A 22,337-nucleotide genomic window follows, 5' to 3' on the forward strand; every position below is an offset into this window, starting at 1 on the left:
CCAGCCGGGAATGAGGCACGAATGCTAATTCTGGGAGCCGGCAGGATGCTCCAGACCTACCAGCCGGGGCGCCGCCATGTTGATGCACCCCATGGCTGTGGGGCACATGATGAGACCCTAAATCCACGACACCCCAAGTTTGTGGGGGCTTTGAGACCACGATGGCCAAGCTTGGGGTGTCCTCGCTGTCCCTCACCATGCCCACGGGGAGGAAAAGCACCGAAAGAAGAGGGTTTTAAAAAGAATACAAATAAATCCAGCGCAGAGGGCGTTGAGTTGGACGACTACACATCCCATCGGCAGCCGCGGGGGCGCAGGCGCAGCGCGGGTGGGCGGGGCCGCGGCGCGCGGCGCGCGTTGCCGCGCGGTGATTGGCGGGCGGAGCTGTCCGTCAGAGTTCCGCCCCGCCCCCGCCGCGGCGGTCCCTGCCCGGGCTCGGCGGGCGCGCGCACCGGGACCCCGCACCGGCACCGGGGACCCCGCACCGGCACCGCGCCCCCTGCCGGCCCCGCCCCGCGCCGTGCCCCGGCCCCGCCACCGCCACCGCCGCCCCGGGACCGGCTCCGGGACCGCCGGCCGCGCCCGCCCCGCCCGGTACCGCGCCACCACCGCCGCCGCCGCCGGCCCAACCATGATGAAGTTTCGGTTCCGGCGGCAGGGTGCCGACCCGCACCGCGACCGCCTTCGCCACGACCTCTTCGCCTTCAGTAAGGTGCGTCTGGGGCGAGCGGGGGGCGCGGCGGTGGATCCCTGGGGGCGGCCGGCACCGGGGGGCACCGGGGGGCACCGGGGGTGCCGGGCAGGGTGCGGCGTGCGGGCAGCCCTCCGGTGGCGCGGCGCTCTGGTAGCGCGGCGGGATGCTGCCCGCGGGGAGGCGAGCAGCGTGCGGGGCACCGCCCCCCGGGACCGGCTGAACCCCCGGGGAGCCGCGCACCGGGACCTCCCCGTTCCCGGGGAAGGGATACGCAGAAAGGGCAGGGCTGCCTGGCCGGGGGACCCCGGGACAGGCTGCTGGGCCGCCCCGCGTGCTGGATGCGCCCCGGGGTGCGGATCGGGGGGCTGCGCTCCTACCCGTGCGGTGCAGGGGGGCACTCCGGGAGAGGATGCGACCCCATCACCAGCGCAACATCCCTGTCCCCAGCCCCTCTTGGGAGAGGTTCCCTGGAGCGCCCCGGTTCCCGCCCTCCCCCTGTCCCATGAATTCCCCCAGGCCTCGCTCAGGGGCGTTTTGGGGTCACCCGTGGTCCCACACCCTGTCTCGCCTTGGAGCATCCCTGGCTGCATCCCCCGTGTGGGACTCAGCCCCTCACCCCAGTCTTCCCAGGGGTGGGGTACTGGGGAACTGGACCCCCTGTGTCAGCAGGAGGGGCTGTGGTGATGATCCCCTGGGCTTGGGATTCCCTGGCACCCCAAAGATGTGTCCCTGGGGGGACATGAGAGGTCAGCACTTTCCCCTCTTCTCCCTCCGAGTTTTCCCACTTGTCCCCCTCATTTGGGGTGGGAGAGACCCCCAAGCTCATCAAACAACCCTGGAGCGACCCACAAGCCCTGGGGTGCCAGAACCTTCCCTCGGGACATCGGGCTGTGCCAGCGGGTGCCCACCTGGGACTTGGTGCGCCTTGTCCCGGAAGCGCCGTGGCATTGGGACCACCCTCCTGCCCTGGCCGCGGGGTAGGAGGCCACCGGCAGTGGCCCCTGGATGAGTCCAAACCGTGTCCGTCAGTCAGTCCATCATTCGGCAGCATCCTGGCACTGCTGTGGGGTACTTGTCCAACTCATGGTTGGCACCAGAGGCACCCCCGGGCTGTCCCACAGCGGCACCGGGCTGTGGGGTGTTGGGGTGCGGAGTGCTGAGGGGTCAGAGCCGGCTGCCCAGCACAGCCCTGGCCCCCCAACTCGCTGCCACGGATGAGGGTCTGGCCGGGGTGCAAGAGCCCGCCTGTTTTTGGGGAGCACAGTCCCACAGCCGGATCCTGCCCGAACGCGTGCCCGGAGTGGGTGTGTGCCAGTGGGATGTCCTGGGGGGAGACTGAGGAGAGCCCCTCTCCGGCCGTCCCAGCTCTGGGGCCGCCGGCTGCCCACCTGCCTCCCATTAACGGTTGTTTTTCCTCCCGAGCTCCAGATCTGCCTGGGATTTGCTGTAATTTGGCCGGGAGCGCGCCTTGGCCGGCCGGCACAGCCTGCCGGATGCGGCCCCGCTGCGGGCGGGAGCGGGGGCTGCGGCTGGGGCTGAGCCGGGTCCCCCTTTGGGACTGGGGGTGCTAGGGAACTGGGACGGCGCTTTTTGGGGAATCTCTGCCGGTGTCATCGTGTTGGTTTCTGGCCTAAAGCATCACTGTGGTGTCCTTGCGCTGCTGCTGTCCCAGCTCCTCCAGCTCAGCGTGCGTCCCGGGGGGATTCAGCGTGACCCTGCGTGGGTCGGCACCCACGAGCATCCCCTTCCTCGCCCCTTGGACGTGTTTGGGACCCACTTGGATGGGCCGGGACGCCTTGGATGGGCTTGGGGACGTTTTCACGCTGTTGGTGGCGTCCCTTGGGAGGGGAGCAGGAGCTGGGGTGACAGCGGCTGCCGCCGGCGGGCGCGGAAAGCCGCCCCGCTGCGCCTCTCGGATGCTCCAGACAAAGGGAGCAGGTCAGGATCCGGCCAGTCTGGCTCCGGCGGCCTCCGTATCTTCTGATCGCGCCGTCGCTGCTCAGCCGAGCTGCCCTCGGGAGCCCTGCGGTCCCCTCACCGCGGGCCGGGACGCTGGGTGCCCCCCGCTTCCCCCCGCTGCCAGGGCAGCCCCTCCCCAGCCGGCGAGCCCGGGCACGCCGGACGGCCGGGACTTCCTTGGGAAGGTGCCCGCGGGCGACACGCTGCTCCGGCGGGGACGTCCCTGGCGCTGGCGGGTCCCGCTCGCCTGGTTCTGCCGGCCGGCATCGGGGACGCCCGGTGATGTCGCAGTGGGGGTCCCGCTCACCTCTCCTGGGGTGTCCTCACCTCGGGGATTCAGAGCAGGAGGGTCCCATCCCCAAAGTGCTGGCGGGTGGTGGGACAACTTGTTCAAGGTCAGACCTACCCCGGCCCGTGGTGTGGCTGTTGGGCTGGGGTTTGGGGTGCTGGGTGGTAATTGGGTGAGGAGTCACGTCCCCCTTCCCCAAGGCCCTCCTTGGTGGCACTGGGGGACAGAGCAGCATCTTCGTGATGCCCCATCTCAGGGGTGATGCTCAGGCTGGTGCGGGATGGGAGCTGTGGGGGTGAGTGGAGCTGTGGGGGTGAGTGGGGCTGTGGGAGGTTTGGGGATGTCATAGATGGGGGGGGTCCCGCTCTGACCTGCCTGTCCCCACGGCAGACGGTGGAGCACGGCTTCCCCAGCCAGCCCAGCGCCCTGGCCTACGACCCCGTCCTGCGTGTGATGGCCATCGGCACCAAGGCGGGAGCCGTCAAGCTGTATCCTTTTCCTCCCACATGAGCAGGAGGTAAGGACCTCCCGGACCTTCCTGCACTCACTCCTCTGGCTGTCCCCATCCCGGAGAATGCTTGGAGACGTGGCCGTGCTGCTTCTGGCCCATCCGGCAGCCCCCACTCGGCTGACGTCCATCCCTCCGTCCAGCTGTGCTGCAGCTGGGCCGGGCGGGGAGGGGGCGGCTGGAGGAAACCCCCACCTCGCCCAAAACGCCGGGGGGAGAAAAGGGGCTCGGCCGTCCGGGGGGAGGGCATCCCAAGTGGGGGTCCTTCCTGCCGTTACCCCGCTTATCCCGGGGGGCTCCTGTCCATCCTGGCCTCATCCACACAGCTCTCGGGGGGGCAGCGGGGGCTGTGGCCGGCCCAGCGCCGGGGAAGAGGGGCTGCGGTGGGCGCAGAGCCCGGTCCAGGGTGGGGGGCCGAAGCGGGGGACGCCGAGCGGGGCCGGCCGGGCTTTGTTGCCGGCAGCGTGCAGGGAGACTTCAGAGGGCTGCTGGCGGGCGGCCAGGGCTGGATGCGGCCCATGCTCGGGGGGCCCCGCGCCGCAGGAATGCGGGGTGGGGGCGCGGGGGCGGCTGCGCCCGCAGCGGGGTCGGGGTCGGGGTGTGGGGGGCGGCCGCACTCCCCCTCCCCCAGGCCGGCGGCTCGCTGCCTCCCGAGCACAAAGATGGCGTGTTTTGTTCTGCCGGGGCCGCCCGGGTGCCAGCCCGGCCGCGACGTCGCCGGCCGCCCCACTCGCCCGCCTGGCCTGCGGTGCCGGTCCCAGCTGAGCCCCCCCGGCACAACGGGGATGCGCTTGCGAGGGGCTGCGGTGCCCTGAGCATCCTCTGAGGGGATGGTTTTGGGGTGGTACCCAGCGTGGTACCCCGTGCCTATACGGCCCCGCTCCAGCTGCCTCCAAAAAGATGCTTCTGGAGTTCGGTGGGGCCGGGGAAGCTGGGGCCGGGTGAGGCAGCAGCCGGAGCTGGCCTGACTGGTGTTACTGGTTAGTGGGGGCACCCCTGGGTGCTCCCCGGCCGGGCAGATCCGGTTGCAGACAGCCCGGCATTGGGAGGCAGCCAGCACCTGGGGGGTCTCCAGGGGCAGCTGGGGGTCCCTGGGCTTGGAGCCCCATCCCACATGCTGGAGATGCTGGTGTGCCAAGCCACTTGCCCTGAGGGCTCTCAGCTTGTGGCACTATTTTGGGTGGGGAAAGACCCCAGAATGAGCAAGGATGAGTGGCAGCCCCCACCCATGTAGCACGGAGAGCCCTCTGCGTGCTCCCTGCTTCATTCCCATGCCCTGTTGCCTGCTCTCCCCAATACTCAGTGGCTCAGCTGTACCCAGCACTGCCAGACAGCTCCTGCCTGTCCAGCCAGGCAGAGCCGCTGGGCTGGTTCTCTGTGCCCCGAGGGCACCAGAAGGTGGCCAGGGACAAGGACCCCCAGCACGCAGCATGCCCAGATGTGGCTGCACTGGTGACACCGGGCTGGGGACAGCAGCTGGCCGGGTCTGGGGGTGCTGGGGGTGTCAGAGATGCCAGGCTGGGGTGCTCTGTGCAGTGCTGGAGCCGGGTCCTGCTGCGGTTCCTGCCGAGCGGCGTCGCTGGAGGAGCCGGGACCAGTCGGGTGAGTGAGGCTGTGCCGGCGCATGCCGAACCCCACCCCGCTGCGTGCTGGGGCTCCTGGCGCCTCCTGCACACCCACCCCAGCTCTGCATGTGTGTTGGCCGCAGCCTGACCTGGGACCTGACCCGGTGGGAGGTGGATCCCAGCCTGACCCAGCTGGAGGTGCTTGGTAGATCCCAGGCTGGTTTGGAGTGTCCTGTTTGGAGTTGGAGGTGCTTGGTGGATCCCGGATGGGGACGGTGGTGCCAAGGCCAGTTCTGGCATTAGGTGCAGCCAGGGATGCTCTGCCCTGTCTCTCCTGGGGATAGGGGGCTGAACTGGTGTTTGCAGGCAGAACTGTGACCTGAGGGAATTCGGAGGGTCCTGAGGTTTGCCGGGGAAGGGGAGTGGGGGGTTCTACCCTCGTTGTTTCTTTGACGGCCCCCTCAGATATGGCGCACCAGGTGTGGAGCTGACAGGGCTGCACAAGGAGACGGCCACTGTCACCCAGCTGCACTTCCTTCCCGGCCAGGTACGTGTCTGTCCCTGGGGGAGGACCTGGCAGCAGCCCCCCAACACCACACACAACACGCCGCTCTCATCCTCCCATCCCCAGGGCTGGCTCCTCTCGCTGCTGGATGACAACACACTGCACCTGTGGGAGGTGTGCCAGAAGGAGGGCTGCTCCCACCTGGAAGAGACCCGCAGCTTTGGCCTCCCGGGACGCCCAGGGTCCGGCAGCACTAAGTACTTGCCTGGGGGGGTCGGAGCCGCTCCCCCGCGGGGCTGCGGCCGCAGCCAGCTGGGAACGGCGCGTGGGAGCCGCCGGCCTGCTCGGGTGGGACGGTGGCCAAAGTCTTCTCCGTGATGGTGTTTTCCCCACTGGGATGCTCCTCTGATCCCAGCTGAGATGCTGAGTGCGGGGAGCAGCTCTGGACTTTTTACGGTGCTGGCAGGGCCTTGGGGGTGATTAATGGCTCTAATTGCTGTCAGCACTGAGGCTGTCCCTGTGTCCTTGTCCTCCTGCACTCAGAGAGATGGGAATGTAGGGATGGAGCAGGGGAGGTCTGGGGTCTCTTTGGTGCATCCCCAGACCCAACACGGTGCTGAGGCAGCCCCCGTTCCCCCCCAGCTGCTCCCCTGGCATCACACGGGTGACGGTGGTCCTGCCGATGGCTGCTGGTGCCATGGTCTGCCTGGGCACTGAGGGCGGTGCCGTGTACTTTGTCACCCTGCCCACCCTGACGCTGCTGGAGGACAAAACCCTCTTCCCGGATGAGATCCTGCAGAGGTGAGAGCCTTGCAGGCCCCATGGCCCATCCCCAGCACCCCCAGCTCCCCTCTGACCCCCTGTGCACGTCCCCCCGCAGTGTCCCTGATGACTACCGCTGCGGGAAGGCGCTGGGGCCCGTGGAATCCATCCAGGAGCACCCACGGAACGGCAGCCGGATCCTCATCGGCTACAGCCGGGGGCTGGTGGTCCTGTGGGAGCAGAACACTCGTGCTGTCCAGCATCTCTTCCTGGGGAACCAGGTACCAGGGCTGGTGTGGGGCTGGTGGGACTGTCGCCCTGTGTGTGTGTCCCCATCCAAGCTCTGAGCCCCCTGTGTGCCCCCCATGCAGCAGCTGGAGAGCCTGGCCTGGGAGCAGAGCGGGAAGAGCATCGTCAGCTCCCACAGCGACGGCGGGTACATGGTGTGGGCCGTGAGCGGCACCGGCCAGAGGACCCAGCAGCCCGTCATGTCCACCATCCCCTACGGTACAGGATGGGGCTCGAGGGGGGCTCTGGGGTTGGGAGCTGATCCACCCCCATCCCAGTGCTACAACCACAGTGTTGGTGTCTTCGTTTCAGGGCCGTTCCCTTGCAAAGCCATCAGCAAAATCCTCTGGCGAACCTGCGAGTCAGGGTAGGTGGGTGGGCTTGGGCTAGACATGGGCACAGGGGGCACTTGGGGGTCCGGGATCTGACTGCCGCTGCTTCATCCCACCCAGGAACCCCTTCATCATCTTCAGTGGGGGAATGCCACGGGCCAGCTATGGTGACAGGCACTGTGTCAGCGTGCTGCAGGGCCAGACCCTGGCCACGCTGGACTTCACCTCCCGTGTTATTGACTTCTTCACTGTGCAGAGCGCAGAGGTGCCTGAGGGAGGTATGTCCTTCCAGGGCCACCCTGGGGAGTGGGTGATGGTGTGGGGGTTGCTCCACATGCAGCAACCATCTCACCCCTCCCCAGGCTTTGAGAACCCCCGAGCCCTCGTGGTGCTGGTGGAGGAGGAGCTGGTGGCCATCGATCTGCAGACGCCAGGCTGGCCCACCATCCCTGCCCCGTACCTGGCACCTCTCCACTCCTCTGCCATCACCTGCTCCTGCCATGTCTCCAACGTGCCTCTCAAGCTCTGGGAGAGGATCGTCAGTGTGGGCGAGCAGCAGAGCCCCCGGCAATCCTCTGCGGTCAGTGGTGGGGATGGTGGGCAGGGGTCCTGCTGAGCCTCTTCCAGCCTGGCCCAGCGGCCTTCATCCCTTCCTCCATCCCTTCTCCATCCCTCCCTCCCTCCAGGCTTGGCCCATTGATGGGGGAAAGAACCTGGCCCAGGAGCCCACGCAGAGGGGGCTTCTCCTCACCGGGTGAGTGGGCTGGCAGCAGGGAGGGGGCCTGGGAAACCCAAAATGTGGGGTAAGGCATCTACACCCGTTCCTGCGGTGGGGGAGTGGGATGGGATGGTGGTGGTGTCCACTCCCCTTTTTCGGGTGGGCTGCCCCTTCTTGTTCTGGCTGGGCATGAGTGTGTCACCCGCTGTGCTGTCCCCCATTGTCCCCCCCCTCTGGCACGGTGGCTGCCAGCACACAGGCAGCTCTTGTTAGCTGGGCAGATGTTGGGGCCCCGCGCTGACAGGACCCCCCCGCCCAGGCACGAGGACGGCACGGTGCGGTTCTGGGACGCCTCCGGGGTCTCCCTGAAGCCCCTCTACAAGCTGGGCACCGCCAACATCTTCCAGACAGACTGTGAGCACAACGACAGCCTCAACCAGGCGGGCGAGGAGGAGTGGCCTCCGTTCCGCAAGGTGAGGTCCCCTGGGCAGGGTGACACTACCGTGGACCTCAGCACCCTCGGGGCTCTGCCAGCACTGGAGAGGGCAAACCCAGAGCCGGGCACAGGGGATGCACCTGCCGGAGCCATCCCGGCTGTGCCCCGGGGACGTGTCCCCTGGCTCAGGGCACAGCTGCTGTGTGACGCACTGTGGGGACAACAAGGGACGCTTGTTCCGTGGGCCTGTCCCACGGGTCTGCCCCAGCATGGGGGGGAGAGCCAGGGGGTGCGTGGGGACAGACTTTTCCTGGGCGTGATGCCCAGAGTGGCCCGTGTGCCACAGCTGGTGGAGGGATGTGGGGGTGCAGGGGGAGCTGCCCCACGGCTGTGTGCGGGGTCCTGGTTGTCCCTTCATCTGTCCCCTCCTGCAGGTGGGCTGCTTTGATCCCTACAGCGATGACCCACGCCTGGGCGTGCAGAAGATCGCGCTCTGCAAGTACACGGCCAAGATGGTGGTGGCTGGCACGGCGGGGCAGGTGAGGTGGCAAGGACAGAGCAGGGGCTGCCGAGCACCTCTCTGTTCCCCCGTTGGGGACCCACAGCATGAGAGGGGCTACAGACCCTGCAGATGCCCATGGTTGTCCTTGAACAGCTCCTACCCCGGGTTTAGCCCCCGGTGTGCAGCAGGCTGGCTGTCTGGGGGTGGTTCCAATGTGTCCCCCAGTCTGCTCTTGTCCCTGCAGGTGCTGGTGATGGAGCTGAGCGACGAGAAGTCAGAGCACGCGGTCAGCGTGGCCACTGTGGACCTGCTGCAGGACCGTGAGGGCTTCACCTGGAAGGGTCATGACCGGCTGGCCCCTCGGAATGGACCCCTCCACTTCCCCCCCGGCTTCCAGCCCAGCGTGCTGGTGCAGTGCGTGCCCCCCGCCGCCGTCACCGCTGTCACCCTCCATTCCGAGTGGAACCTCGTGGCCTTTGGAACCAGCCACGGCTTCGGACTCTTCGACTACTACCGGCGCAACCCTGTGCTGGCCAGGTATGGGGAGGACCTCGGTGCTGGGGACCCTCTGGAGTGATGTGGTGGGTGCTGAGCAGCGTTGGTGCCCGCAGGTGTACGCTGCACCCCAATGACTCGCTGGCCATGGAGGGGCCCCTGTCCCGCGTCAAGTCCCTCAAGAAGTCCCTGCGTCAGTCCTTCCGCCGCATCCGCAAGAGCCGCGTGTCGGGCAAGAAGAGGCTCAACGCCAGCAGCCCCTCCAGCAAGGTGGGCAGGGAGTGGGGGCCGCCACGGCAGGTCCCCGTCCCCACCAAGCAGGGACTGACCCTGTGTCCCCTCCCCAGGTGCAGGAGGCCAACGCGCAGCTGGCGGAGCAGGCGGGCCCCCCCGAGGTGGAGATGACACCGGTGCAGCGGCGGATCGAGCCCCGCTCGGCCGATGATTCGCTTTCCGGGGTGGTGCGGTGCCTCTACTTTGCCGACACCTTCCTCCGTGACGGTGAGACCCCTCCCTCGCTCCCTCCCTCCCCGGGAAAAGCCCCCAAGCTGGGTCTGTGGGGAGGGGGCTCTGACACTGCTCTGCCCCCGCAGCCGCCCACCACGGCCCCACGATGTGGGCAGGGACCAACTCTGGGTCGGTGTTCGCCTATGCTCTGGAGGTGCCGTCGCAGGAGAAGTTCTCGGAGCGGGCAGTGGAAGCGGTGCTGGGGAAGGAGATCCAGCTGATGCACCGCGCTCCAGTGGTGGCCATTGCAGTGCTGGATGGGCGGGGAAACCCCCTGCCCGAGCCCTACGAAGTGTCTCGGGACCTGGCCAAGGCCCCCGACATGCAGGGCAGCCACTCCATGCTCATCTCCTCCGAGGAACAGTTCAAGGTGAGCGTGGGGCTCAGTGTCCCACTGGTAGAGATGGGACACAAAATATGCCACGTCCTCTTTGGATGTCCTCATCACACAGGGATTGGAGGTGACCAGTCAGGTTTTGGGGGCGCTCCTTTTCCTGTTCGAGGGTGATGAATCCAAGGGGGAGGTGCCCCCCTAAACTCTGCAGGTTCCTGTACTCCCCTGAGCCTGGCTCCTCGTGCTCCCCCAGGTGTTCACGCTGCCCAAAGTGAGTGCCAAGACCAAGTTCAAGCTGACAGCACACGAGGGCTGCCGGGTGCGGAAGGTGGCCCTGGTGAGCCTGGCCAGCGCTGGCTCCGAGGAGCGGCTGGAAAACTGCCTGGCCTGTCTCACTAATCTGGGGGACATCCACATCTTCACTGTGCCCAGCCTGCGGCCCCAGGTCCACTACAACTGCATCCGTAAGGAGGACATCAGTGGCATTGCCTCCTGTGTCTTCACCAAGCATGGCCAAGGTGAGGACAGCAGGTGACATCTGTGTCCACGGGATGTTGACCTCACCTGCAGCCCTGTGGGGGATTCCTGAGGCTCGTTGTTGTCCCTCTTATAGGTTTCTACCTAATTTCACCATCTGAGTTCGAGCGCTTCTCACTGAGTGCCAGGAACGTCACAGAGCCACTGTGCCGGCTGGAGGTCGCCCGGCTCCAGGACACCTCCTGCCTCAGGTGGGCTGTCTCAGGGGTGTGGGGGCCTTTGCCATGGTGGAACCCCTGTACACCCACCCTGTGACGCTGGTTCTGGCCATAACATCTCCTTGTTTCCTTCCAGCAACAGCTCAACGGTGACACCGAAGCTGCCACAGGCAAATGGCACCCACGTCCCACGCAGCTCCGAGGGCCAGCACTCACCCTCGGACAGCGACCGTGAGTGACCACCCTGTCCCTGCACACACGCCGTGTCCCTTAGCCCTGCTGCAAGCCTGGCTCTGTGTCCTGGCTGTCCCCGATCCCTCCTGTCTCATGACTCCCCAGGGTCCCCTGAGGAGCACCTGGCCGCCTTCTCGCCCGGCCCCATTGACTCCCCCAACAGCAGCTTGGAGAACCCGCTGGACACCACTGGGGACATCACCGTGGAGGAAGTGAAGGATTTCCTGGCGTGAGTGGGGAGGGAATGGGGTAAGCGCTGCTGAGGAGGCCATGGCAGTGCCTCTCACCCTGCTCTACTCCAGGTCCTCGGAGGAAGCAGAGCAGAACCTGAGGAACACCAGCGAGGACGAGGCCCGGCCCACGGGGATCCTCATCAAGTGAGGTCTGTGAGGGGCTGGTGGTCCCTGGGGTGGGAGTGGGATTTGGAGCTGAGACCACAGCGCAGTGCCCCGGCTTCCTGATCCATCACGGGAGGATGGAGTTGTGATGGATGGCTTGTAGAGGAGGGGGAGCGGGGTCCTGAGCCCTACCAGCTCTCCTCCTGAGGAGTTGCCTCACCCACAGGCAACGCCGGCCTCCCTGACCCATCTCAGTGCTCGGATTCCCGGGATGCGCGACTCGACTGGACCCCCGTGCCCCCTCCCCATGTAACGTAGACTCGCCTCCTCTCTAACATCCGCGCCGGCCGCGCCCCGGCTCCGGCACTCCCCACACACCTCCTGCCCGGACCCCCCGAGCCGGGGCCATGGGGCACAAACTCTTCCCGGGGAAGATAAGTTCCTTTTTTTGTACACGGTCGAGTGTCACTGTCCCTTGCTCCAGAGCCCCCTTCCTGGGGGATGCTGCTGCTTCCCCGGCTCCACGGGGAGGGCTGGGGCTTGTGGACCCCCCCTTGTCCCCCGGTTTTGGTCCCTTGGGGCAGTGGGGGGCCAGAAGCCCCCGGGCGCGGCCCCCCCGCCCATACCCTGGTCTGTGTTTACATGCCCGGCTCCCTGCAGTTTACAGCCCTGTTCCCTGCCTGCCAGGAGGCTCTGGCTGCCACACAGGGACTGTCCCCAGGGGAGCCCAGCGGGGATCCCCTGGCTCCCAGGTGGGCAGCAGAGGCCTTGAGCAGCCCGAGGAGGGGCACGGTGGGGGGTCACAGGTGGCCTTTTTCTCTTAGTGGCTTCTCCAAGGGCTATTCTCCAGGTTGGGCTCTGTGCCTGCTGCTCCTTTCTGACACTAATTCCTGCCACGGGGTGGGTTTGGGAAGGGATCACGCGGTGGAATTACACACCGGCTCCTGGTCCTGGTCCATGTTGGTGCTGGGGGGGGGCAGATGGGGCTGCCCCAGCCCCCTCCTGCCCCAGGCTGGGCTGCCCCACCCTGGGGGTCTCACTGTGCCAAATCCCCCCTGGGCTCTGAGCCTGGTCTCGTCCTCTTGGGGGGCTGTGGTGACGCTAGCTCTGTCCCCTGGCCCATGGTGGCTGTCACCACGGGGCTCAGGTGGCCCCTGCCCCTCTCCTTTTGGGGACCTGTGGCCCCCCCGGGCTCTCCTGCGGTACGTGTGTGGCTGGGGGGGTTCGGGCTCTGTTGCTGCCGGCCGAGGCCGGGGCTGTAGCATCCCTGGTAGAACTCCCCCCCTCCCACACCTCATCCTTTTTTTTTTTTTTTTTTTTTTTTTTTTTGGTAAGATGAATTTAGCATTGTTTAGTAATTAAAAATACTGGTTTTTAATATTGAAAATAAAGCATTTAATATCAGCTGCCTGGGCTGCAAGGTGTTTGCTGAGCCTTGGAGCCAGGTGAGTGCTGGGGTTCCCCTGAGCTGCAGAGGGACATGATCGGGGTTGGGGGTGACCCCATTTGGGAGTGAGTTACAGCCTGGGACAGTGTCGAGGTGAGCAGTACAGCTTTTATTGATATGATCCGGATGGGCTGATCCCTGCTGAGGGTCCATCCCCCAGGATAGCAGGGACCACCTGTAAGGCCCAGGGCTGAGAGCCCCTCACTCCCCCCAGTTCTCCTTAGCAAAGCAATCCTCCCACCCAAACTGGGAGCCACTCCTGTCCCCCAGTCACAGGGGGAGCTCGGCACTGGTTTGGGGCAGCGGCATCCCCAGGCAGGGTGTGACAGGGGCCCACGCCACCCCGTAATGCCCCTCAGGAAGGGAAGGGGCTGAGCTGGGCCCCGTGCTGGGAGAAGGGGAGACAGAGGGGCAGCCCCAGTGATCCCCACTGGCCCCGGCTCGGGGGGAAGCGGCTCCAGGCTGAGCCTGGCGCTGGTGGCAGTGTGGGGCGCCGGGGCCCGGCCGTGCCGTGGCCGGAGCTCCGGGTGCCCCCGGCCCTTTAGGTGGGCGGCTTGCGGAACACGCTCCAGGCGTGGAAGCAGCGGGTGAAGGGCCAGGGCTCGTTGCCTTTCCGCACCAGCCGGAGCTTGCGGGGGTGTGTGGGGTCCTTGGAGCGCATGTGCTGGATGTAGACCTGGGGCAGAGCACTGCTGTGGGGATCCTGACCCTCACCCAGCTCCAGGGGTGGTGTTCTCCAGCCCAGAGCTCTGCACCACCCAGATCAAGACCCCAAGGGGAGATGGAAGTGCCCAAATCCTCCCCCACACGGTTCCAGGATGGAGGGAGGGCTTACCTGGCATGCCTTGAGGCTCAGCTTGATCTCCACCTGACTGGTCTGGGTGCCCACCCACATGTAGACCTGCAGAAAGGATCAGCAGCTGGGCTCAGCCCACAGAGCCACTGGCACATCTGGGCCCAGGACAGCCTCATGCCCCCAGCTCACCTCTCGCCCGTTGTCCAGCAGCATGATGTCATCATCAGCCAGGTCATCCTGGCAGAAATCTGAGCACTTTTCTGACACGGAGAAATAACCTTTCTCATTGGAGCATCTGCAGGGAGACGGACAGGGACAGCATCAGACATGAGTTTGTTAGGACTCGGCTCATGTAGAGGGAAGGGATGTGATGGAGCAGCTGTCTTGGCTGGTTGGTTCCCCAGGGGGCTGGGCTCTGTAGGAGGAAGGGAAGCAGCACAGACTGGAGCATCCCCCTCCAGGCCAAGTGCCCACCTGAAGAGCCGTGAGTACTTCATGTAGTCGGCATCTTCATCGTAGGGCTTCTGGCCCCCAATGCCCACCCAGAAGAAGTTTTCTGGTTCTTCTCCCTCGTTGATGACCTGAAAGGGTAGGAACGGGGCTGAGTGTGGCCTGGGTGGTCAGTGTCACACAGGTAAGGTGGCACTGAGCCCTTCTCACCTGTTTGCTGTAGGAGTCATCAAACATGTGGTTCATGATGTCCTCAGCCAGCTTGGCCTCGTCGGGGTCAGCTGCCCGGCCCACCCAGGTGTAGACAATGCCCTGGTTGTCTGTGCTCTCAAAGGGCACCTGGGGGACAGTGGAATCAGGGCTGCTCAGAGGGGCAGGAGGGCACCCAGGCAGCCCTGAGGATGCTCAGCCACCAGCATTACCTTGAGGATGAAGCAGAACTCGGAGTTGAGCAGAGCAGCGTCCGTGTTGATCTGGATGCACCTGCAGACGGAGCCCCCGAGGCACAAATCAGTGGGAGACCCGGCAGCTGTGCCCACCAGCAGGTATCCCACCTGGATCTGGCACCCGTGGGTGCTGCCTGGCAGGGAGCAGCCCTGGGCACTGACCTGGTGCAGAGGGCCCCGCCGTTGGTGCGGATGTGGTACAGGCTGGGCTGGGGAGTGCTGACCCGGTCCTTCCGCTTGCCCCGATGGATCACAAACCTCCTCTTGAAGTGCGACAGGAACTTGGGGTTCTCCTGCTGCTGGGTCATGCGCACCACCTGGACAGGGCTGGGTGTCAGAAGGGGAACAGGGACTTCCCAGACACAGCTCCAAGCGCCAGCTGCACCCCCCCTGCCAGCTCCCATCTCTGCTGCTGTGCCCTGCCTCAGCCTGAGGGGCAGAGAGGGGATGGGGTAGAAGAGAGGCAAAGCTGGGGCACCCCTGTGTCACCCCCAAACTGCGTCACCTCCAGCTTGCCACGGAAGTGACTCTCAAACTTCTTCTGGAGGCTGAAGGTGAAGGTGAGCCAGCCCATGTTGGAGGCCTCCCGGCCCTGCCAGAAGTAAACGATGCACTGGGAGTCTTCCTCAGGCTGCTTCTCTTCCTCTTCTTCCTCACCCTCCTCTTCCCCTTTGCCTTCACCCTTCTTCTTTTTCTCTTCATCCTCCTCATACTCCACTGGCACCCAGTACCTGAGGGCAGGAACAGGGAGTGATGTGAGGGATGGGAGGACTGGGCAGGGAGGGTGGGGACAAGGTGGTCCAGCAGCCCCTGAGAGGGGAGAAGCCAGGTGTCACCTGCACAGGAAGACATAGCAGTCGTGGGTGTGGAAGTGGCCAAACTCCTCCTCAGGCAGGCGAGTGAATTTCTTGCCCTCCAGCACGAAGCCCTCCATGCCATCCAGGTCCTCGTTCCACTCCTCCATCAGCTGCTCCGCCTGTGGCCCCATGAGCTCCATCAGCCCCTCGGCTCCCCCCTCAGCACCCAGCCCCGCGCCATGGGGGATTCATGGGGGTCTCCAGCCCTACCTCGCTGAGGGGCATGGGGGGCTGGCGGGGCAGGAAGAGTGCAGTGAGGTCGGCCTTCATCTGGTCCTTCTTCTCAGCATCCTTGCGGACCTTGCCGGCCAGGCCGCCGTCCTGCAGCACCGTTTCAGCGTTCCGGGTGTAATCCACGCGCAGGACATCATCCCAGTTCTTGAACTTGGACTTGAACACCTACATCACAGAATCATCAAGGCTGGAAAAGACCTCCAAGATCATCGAGTCCAACCTGTGACTGATCCCCACCTCATCAACCAGACCAGAGCACTGGGTGCCATGTCCAGTCATTCCTTGAACACCTCCAGGTGTTCAAGGTGTAAACTGGGGACCAGGTAACAGACCCTTGGCCACAGCCCCTTCACAGCCACCCAGCACCCATCTGAGGGCTCCAGGCCCTACCTGGCACTCAGTGCCCTCCAGGTTCCTGGTGACCATGGCGTGCTTGGGCCGGTGCAGCATCGTGCACAGCTCCTGGCTCAGCTTCAGCGCCGCCGCCCGCACCAGCCGCGACGACTTCCTCCCGATCCAGATGAAGACGTCGGACCAGCAGTCCAGGATGTACACGCTCTTGGTGTCCAGCAGGCTCTGCAGCTGAGGGCACCGCAGGGAAGAGGGGGTCAGGCACCTGCAGGCACTCCCAGCTGGAGAACACCCTGCCTGCTCCCAACACAGCAGCGCATTCCCCAGCCAGGCGCTGCTGGCTGGACCTCCCTCTCCCAGGGCACAGCTGGAGGCAGAAGGGGCATGAAACCAGTCTCACTGGTCAGACTGGGAGAACCTCCCCGCCCCATCCTACCAGGCGCATCTCTGGCATCAGATCAGCCTTCAGCCTCTTCTTGTGCTCCACGGAGAGCTTGTAGTTAATCTGGGGAAGCTCCAGGTAGCCCAGACCAAGGCCAACCTGCAGAGGGGATGCGGACAGAGGTAAGTGGGGGCTGCAGGACCCCAGCAGGGCTGGTGGCCTATGGATGCAGCTCCCCACCTTGTACAGCTTGGGCTTGTGGGGCTGGAAGTCATCGGGGACACAGGGTCGGATCTCCTCGGGCTGTCCCCCCAGCACCTCCCAGAATTCGGGCGTCTCCTGGCCCTGGGTGAGCAGTGTGATCTCGGCCTTGCCCTTCCGTTCGTTCTTGTTGATCTTCTCGGCGAAGAGCCTGCAGTGGGAGCAGGTGAGATGGCAGCTGGGCTCCCCACACCCCCGGCACCCCCACCAGCCCTACCTGGCCTTGGTGGTGCTGCTCAGTGTGGCCTGGCTCCCACGCCACACCAGGAGGTCAAGGCCATGGTCCAGGAGGAAAACAAACCTGGTGGAGAGAGATGAGAGGAGTCAGGAGAGAATGGAGTGTGCTGAGCATCCTTCCCAGCCTGGGGGTCCCTGCAGGGCACCAAGGGGGGTTTGAACCCATAGTCTTGTAGAAAGGTGCTGGCATAGCCCATCTGCGCCACAGAACTGCAGCTATCATGTCTCTGGTGGACCCTGCTGAACCTTCTGCAAGGACCCTCTTGTCCCCTGGCCACTCACCGGGGGTCCAGTGATGTCCCTTTCAGTGCCACCGGCTCCAGCTTGACATTCTTCTTCCCATAGACACGGTAAAGCCTGGGGAAGGGACAGCCAGGGTGGGATATAGGGCACTGCCTGCCCCACACCTCCCCCCAGCCCCTGTCCCCAGCTGTACCTGGTGACATACTGCGTGTCCTCAACGGTGAAGAAACCGCTGGCCGTGCCACCCTCGATGTAGGAGATGTCATTGTCGAAGACCTGGGGGCAGGGAGGGGGTGAGGGTGCGACAGGAGGGGTTGGGGGCTACAGGGGAGCTGGGGGTTGGCCTCACCTGAAGGAACTCTTCGCTTTCATCCCCCATCTCCTCCCGGATGCTGCGGCACTCAGCCCCCAGGTAGTTGCGGAGGTTGACGGCGTGGATGGCAGAACAGGCCTTCTTGTCCAGTGTGGCCTCCTGCCCGATCCAGTAGTAGATCTCCCAGTTCAGGGAACCGTTCTCATCCAGGAAGGTCTGGGAAGGACAGAGTGGGTGTGAGATGGGATGGCTGCGGCTCCGGGCAGGGGATGTGGGGGACCCTTGGTCCTCCCTGGGTACCTTGAGCACGATGTAGCAGTCAGCTTCGTAGAACTTGCCGTGGAAAGCCTCGTCCACCAGCGTGGGCACAAAGTTCTCGATCTGCCAGACACAGAGGCCAGGCAGCTGCCCCACGTCCTCACTGAAGAACTCTGAGTAGTCCAGCTGTGGCTTCTCCAGGCCCTGGTCCCAGCGCCGTGTCTTCAGGTCTGGCGCCTTCGCCTCCCCACTCTCCTGTGGGATGGGAACAGGTCAAATTAGGGACAACCAGAACCCTGCTGGCACCCAGGGTAAGCCAGGGACATTGTGATGCCCTAAGGGCCCCTCTCCCGCCTCAGACCCTACCTCTATCTTCTTATTCTTCTCCTGGGCCACGTCTGACATCCCCTTCAGCACCTGCTTGGCCTGGTCATCCTGGGCAGAGTCCTTGCGCCGCCGGAGCCGCATCTTGCGGGCCAGCGGGTCCTTGGTGCTGCTCCCTGGGGACACGGGGACGGGGTGAGAGGCAGCCAGGCCACCCTATGGAGCACAGCCCATCTCCCAGCCTGTCCCAGGGCCGTGCCAAGGCAGGGGCTGTGTGCCCCTGTCCCCACGCACGTACCCGCGGCGGCGGCTGCCACGGTGGCGGGCGAGGCTCCGGCCAGGCGGAGCTGGTTCTGCAGGGAGAAGTCGATGTTGTACCACTCCGAGGAGCGATCCACCGGCTTCGGGGGCATCACCAGGTTGGGGTTCTCGCGCACGTCCAGGATCTGCCAAGGAGGGCACAGAGACCTCGGTGAAGCACACGCTCACAGGGATATTTGAGGGTGTGGCTATGGGATGGTGACCTCCGGAGCGCTCCAGGCTTCAGTGAGATGAGGGGATGTGGAAGGAGCCCTGAATCCATGGCCTGCCTGGGCTGAACCGTGTGGCAGGTTGCAGGTGCTGGCCCTGAGCTCCCCTGCCCTCACCTCATCCAGCCCACCCTACCGCCCTGGGATCCCAGGGAGGTGCTGGGGCTGTGGTGGAGCCAGCCCAAGGCAGAGAGGTACTGGGTGCCCACCTCTACATCTGTCAGGTAGTGGATGGCCTCTGGCAGCGTCACCAGGCGGTTCTTGTTCAGCACCAACTTCCTCAGCTTGGAGCACCTGTGGGACAGTGATGCTGGTGACAGGCCAGCCCAGGGTGACCTGTGACCACCTGTGACACAGCAGATCCAGCTGTGTGCTCCTTACCTGCACAGGCTCTCAGGGATGAGCTCCAGGTTGTTGTTGGCTGCCATGAACTCCTCAAGGTTGGTGAGCTTGCCAATGCCCGAGGGGATCCCGTCAAAGTCCAGCTTGTTGGAGTTCAGGTACATCTTCTTCAGCTTGGTCAGCTTACAGATGGCCGACTGGGGAAGGGGGAGATGGTGGGGTGAGAGAGAACCATGGAAACATGAGCAGGGATGGTACATAAGGGCAGGGACGTACAGGTAAGGAGGTGAGCTGGTTGCGGGACAGGTTGAGGGTCTCCAGCTGGGTCCACTGGTCGATGCAGAGGGACAGCTCTGTGATCTGGTTGCTGCTGAGGTTGAGGCGCCGCAGGCTGCCCAGCGTGTAGAGACACTCAGGGACACGGCTGAGGTCATTGCAGGACAGGTCCACGTCTGAGGAAAGAGACAACGGGGTGACACCACCAGCCAGACCAACGCTGGGGCTGGGAGAGCCCCTGGAGGGCTCTGTGGGGCTGGATGCCCCAGCCCTACCTGCCAGGTTCACCAGGCCCTCCAGGCTGGTGGGCAGGTTGCTCTGCGTGCGCTGGGTGTTGCGGAGGTGGAGGGTCTGCAGGGCTGTCATGGCTGGGAGCTGCCTGAGAAGCAGGGAGAGCCACAGGGCAGAGAGAGTGTCAGGGTGGAGCAGGAACCTCAGTCCCAGCCCTGCCAGACTGGGACCCAGCCTGGGCAGCGGGGCTGTACCGGAGCTGGGCGTGCAGGAGGGGGTTGTTGTTGAGGATGAGGGTCTGCAGGTGCACCAGGCGCCTCATCTGTGGTGGGAGACTCTCCAGCTTGTTGTCGCTCAGGTCCAGGTACAGCAGGTCCGTCAGGTTGATGAAGAGCTGGTTGGGGATGGTGTCGATGCTGCAGGGATATGTAGGGGAAATTCAGGATTGCCTAGGACCTGCACCAGCCCTGGGTCTCGCTCAAGGAGGGGCAGAGAGCAGGACCCAGAGCAAAGTGTGACCAGTAGAAGTGACCATGGCCAGGAGGGGGAGGTGGTCACCCTAGCCTGGACCCACCTGTTGTGGCCAAGATTAAGAACCAGCATGTTCTTGGCATTCTCCAGCTCCCTGGGACACTCTGTGAGCTGGTTGTAGCTCAGGTCCTGGGAAAACGGGAGCACAAAGCAGCTGTCACCCTCTGCACCACACCCAGCCACCACCACCCAAACCTGAGGATTTGGGGTATCTCCAGGGGCACAGCAGGAGCTGGACCAGCACACAGGAAACTCAGGGAACCCATCCATGGCATCAGCCTTTAAAGGAGGCACTGCCAGAGGGTCATCCTGCCAACAGCCAGCTTCCCTGGAGCTCAGCCATGGGCTTAGGACTGGTGCTCCTGAGGAGCACAAGGAGCCACCAAGGTGCAGGAATGAGATCCAGGAGTCTCAGCTGGCTCCTGCATCAGCTGAGACTCTGCACCCACCAGCACTGAGAGGTCATCCAGCTGGAAGATGTCATCAGGGACTCCTGAGTTCTTCAGGCTGTTTGCACGAGCTACAATTGCCTGCAAAGGGGAGATAGGCAGGAATGCAGCTGCCCGCTGAGCCCCCAGGGTGCCCAGGTATGATCCTCATGTGCCCTCAGACCCCTGAGGTGCCCGGCGACCCCTGAGGCAGGAGGGGGACACTCACCCGGAGGCAGGGCAGGCCGGAGAGCTCTCCATGCAGCGTGGTGAGGCTGTTGTGACTCACGGAGAGGTGTTCCTGCAGGGAAGCCCCGACATGCCCCAGTGAGCAGAGAGAGGAGCTGGGGCTGTGCAGAGCAAGGGTTGGGCCCTCACACTGATGTGGAGGCTCCTTCATCCCAGGAGAATTGGGGACTTTGGGAAGCCCTGTCACACACAGGGCTGCTGGGATACTCCCAGCCCCAAACTGAGGTCCAGCATGCCTGTGCTGCCTCCACATCCCTCATTCCCTGGGGCAGCCCTGGCTGGACACCTCAGCCCTGCTGTAGAGTTTGGGGTGCTCTGGGATGCCACCACACAGTCCCTGTGCAAACAGATCCCAGTCCTTGGAAACGCCTCTTACTGGGGCGCTCTGAAAACGGGCAGACGTGGGCACTGCTGGGGTAGGAGGAATTCCCCTGGGAAAATGTTTTCCTCTGAGCATCACCAGCCCCGGCTGTTGCCTGCTCAGGAACACAAGGAATTGGCAGGCTGTGGGCGGGATGCCAGGATTTCAGTCTTGCTGTGGCCCCCGAGCACCTGGCAGGGCTGGCACGGAGGGATTTCCTGCACCTGGAGCAGGGACAGGGACTCCTGGCAGCATTTAAAGCACTGAGTTTGTCTGACACTGACAGGATGAGGTCCCTGATGTGCTGTGGATGCCACCAAAGCCAAGCTCTCACCAAGAGCCTGATTGAGTCGCCTGAAAAACAAAGCCAGGCAGCTGCCAGCCCCTGCTCTTTATATACTTTAGCAAAGGAGAAGGGAAAAAAAAAAAACCAAAACCTTGATTCTCTCCATTGTGACCATCACCCTTCCCTTCTGCTTCAGGGCAGAGGATCTAAGCATGGTTTTTAATCGGGTTTTCTTGGGAAACAAGGTGAAACCGAGTGCAAGTTCATACCAGCCCCATTCCTGACAGCTCCTGCATCCTATTTCAACCACACATTGTAGCTCAGTGCTATTATTAGACACTGGAGCATCCACTGCTGAGCCACGAGGTTGGCAGGGGAACAGGCTCCCGTTGGATCCCACGGCCCCAGCGGGACTGGGGAGCCCCATTCCATCCCAAAACATGGGGCTCACCAGCTTCTGGAGGGCAGCGAGCTCCTCGGGCAGGTAGCAGAGCCCCGTGCGGTTTAGCTTCAGCCAGCGCAGGCTCGTCATCGCCTTCACATGCTCGGGGAAATATCCGCCCTGGAGACGAGGAGGAGGAGGGTGAGGAAACCACCTGTCCCACGGGATGAGGATCTGGGGACCTCAGCCTGACAGATGCTCTGTAGTCATGGGAGGTTTGGGATCGAGCAGTCCGATGGGACTGGGAACTGTGGGGTCATGATGACCCAGTCCTAAGGGACTGGGAGCCGTGGGCATTGGGATCAACCAGTCCCATAAAACTGGGAACTAGAGGGCTGGGATCACCCAGTCCTAGGGGACTGGGAGCCGGCAGACGGGATTGATCATTCCTAGGGGACTGGGAGCTGGGAGCCATGGAGACCCAGTCCTATGGGAACGGGAGCTGGGATCTCCCAGTCCTATGGGAGTGGGAGCTGGAGGCTCCGGGATCACCTGTCTCTCTGGGACCCCGTGGGCTGCGGCCGGGTTGCTCAACCATAGCGGCTTGATGGGGGTGAGGGATCGCTCAGCCCCGCAGCGCTCACGGGGCCGGAACCGGGACTGCCCCGGGACACCCACCCCGGGCGGGGCCGGGATTCCCCCGCCCCCGGGGCCGAGCCAGGCCTGACAACCCCGCGGGGCCCAAACCCGCCGGGGGCCTGTGGGCCGGGCTGTCCCCCGCTCCCGCTCCCCCGCACCTTGAAGTCGTTGCCGCTGAGATCGACGCCGCGGACGAAGGGCAGGACGCCGGTGGCCGCCATGGCGGAAGGGCGGAGGGACCCTGCGGCGGCACCGCGCCCCGACAGGCCCCGCCCCCTGAAGGCCCCGCCCTTGAGCCCGCCCCGGCCGTGACGCACGCGGC

At 64.6% G+C, this 22,337-nt stretch overlaps 2 protein-coding genes across 6 annotated transcripts; one reads left to right on the forward strand and one right to left on the reverse strand.

The window, feature by feature from the left end:
- The first annotated feature begins 508 nt into the window (after window positions 1-508).
- Window positions 509-12,565, forward strand: LLGL1 (LLGL scribble cell polarity complex component 1). Of its 5 annotated transcripts, none has more exons than XM_066198563.1 (23): window positions 509-712; window positions 3,333-3,430; window positions 5,481-5,562; window positions 5,647-5,777; window positions 6,163-6,321; window positions 6,401-6,563; window positions 6,654-6,789; window positions 6,883-6,937; window positions 7,023-7,180; window positions 7,265-7,482; window positions 7,589-7,656; window positions 7,940-8,093; window positions 8,491-8,595; window positions 8,803-9,095; window positions 9,170-9,323; window positions 9,401-9,554; window positions 9,647-9,930; window positions 10,148-10,412; window positions 10,508-10,622; window positions 10,705-10,820; window positions 10,929-11,052; window positions 11,126-11,205; window positions 11,388-12,565. In XM_066198563.1, exons 1-22 carry the CDS (start codon window positions 632-634, stop codon window positions 11,202-11,204), a joined length of 3,192 nt encoding a protein of 1,063 aa, XP_066054660.1. In that variant the 5' UTR covers window positions 509-631; the 3' UTR covers window position 11,205; window positions 11,388-12,565. The 5 variants fall into 5 exon arrangements, with proteins under 5 accessions (XP_066054660.1, XP_066054661.1, XP_066054662.1 ...); XM_066198564.1 differs by having other exon boundaries at window positions 6,657-6,789; XM_066198565.1 differs by having other exon boundaries at window positions 5,647-5,762.
- Window positions 12,566-12,696: 131 nt separating this feature from the next.
- Window positions 12,697-22,276, reverse strand: FLII (FLII actin remodeling protein). Its single transcript, XM_066198562.1, has 30 exons — window positions 22,174-22,276; window positions 21,446-21,556; window positions 20,328-20,399; window positions 20,120-20,200; window positions 19,714-19,799; window positions 19,394-19,555; window positions 19,184-19,287; window positions 18,909-19,084; window positions 18,672-18,829; window positions 18,500-18,584; window positions 18,059-18,206; window positions 17,803-17,936; window positions 17,479-17,691; window positions 17,215-17,394; window positions 17,059-17,141; window positions 16,905-16,979; window positions 16,603-16,686; window positions 16,365-16,536; window positions 16,179-16,283; window positions 15,782-15,973; window positions 15,368-15,556; window positions 15,137-15,276; window positions 14,806-15,031; window positions 14,463-14,617; window positions 14,277-14,337; window positions 14,065-14,193; window positions 13,879-13,985; window positions 13,594-13,699; window positions 13,444-13,509; window positions 12,697-13,284 (listed from the first exon to the last, which is right to left on the reverse strand). Exons 1-30 carry the CDS (start codon window positions 22,234-22,236, stop codon window positions 13,150-13,152), a joined length of 3,798 nt encoding a protein of 1,265 aa, XP_066054659.1. The 5' UTR covers window positions 22,237-22,276; the 3' UTR covers window positions 12,697-13,149.
- Between the last annotated feature and the right edge of the window lie 61 nt (window positions 22,277-22,337).

The sequence above is a fragment of the Chamaea fasciata genome, unplaced genomic scaffold (assembly GCF_029207755.1).
Source record: "Chamaea fasciata isolate MVZ Bird 193981 ecotype frontalis unplaced genomic scaffold, bChaFas1.0.hap1 SCAF_16, whole genome shotgun sequence".
NCBI lineage: Eukaryota > Metazoa > Chordata > Aves > Passeriformes > Sylviidae > Chamaea > Chamaea fasciata.

Bases quoted from the DNA above. Each gene is read 5' to 3' on its own strand.
- FLII (XM_066198562.1), bottom strand. From the start codon at position 22,236: ATGGCGGCCACCGGCGTCCTGCCCTTCGTCCGCGGCGTCGATCTCAGC. The intron at 17,692-17,802 runs GTAGGGTCTGAG...CCCATCCCACAG, and splicing joins AGAAGAATAAGAAGATAGAG to GAGAGTGGGGAGGCGAAGGC. The intron at 13,510-13,593 runs GTGAGCTGGGGG...TCCTTTCTGCAG, and splicing joins TGCTGGACAACGGGCGAGAG to GTCTACATGTGGGTGGGCAC.
- LLGL1 (XM_066198563.1), top strand. From the start codon at position 632: ATGATGAAGTTTCGGTTCCGGCGGCAGGGTGCCGACCCGCACCGCGAC. The intron at 6,938-7,022 runs GTAGGTGGGTGG...CATCCCACCCAG, and splicing joins TGGCGAACCTGCGAGTCAGG to GAACCCCTTCATCATCTTCA. The intron at 10,413-10,507 runs GTGAGGACAGCA...TCCCTCTTATAG, and splicing joins CTTCACCAAGCATGGCCAAG to GTTTCTACCTAATTTCACCA.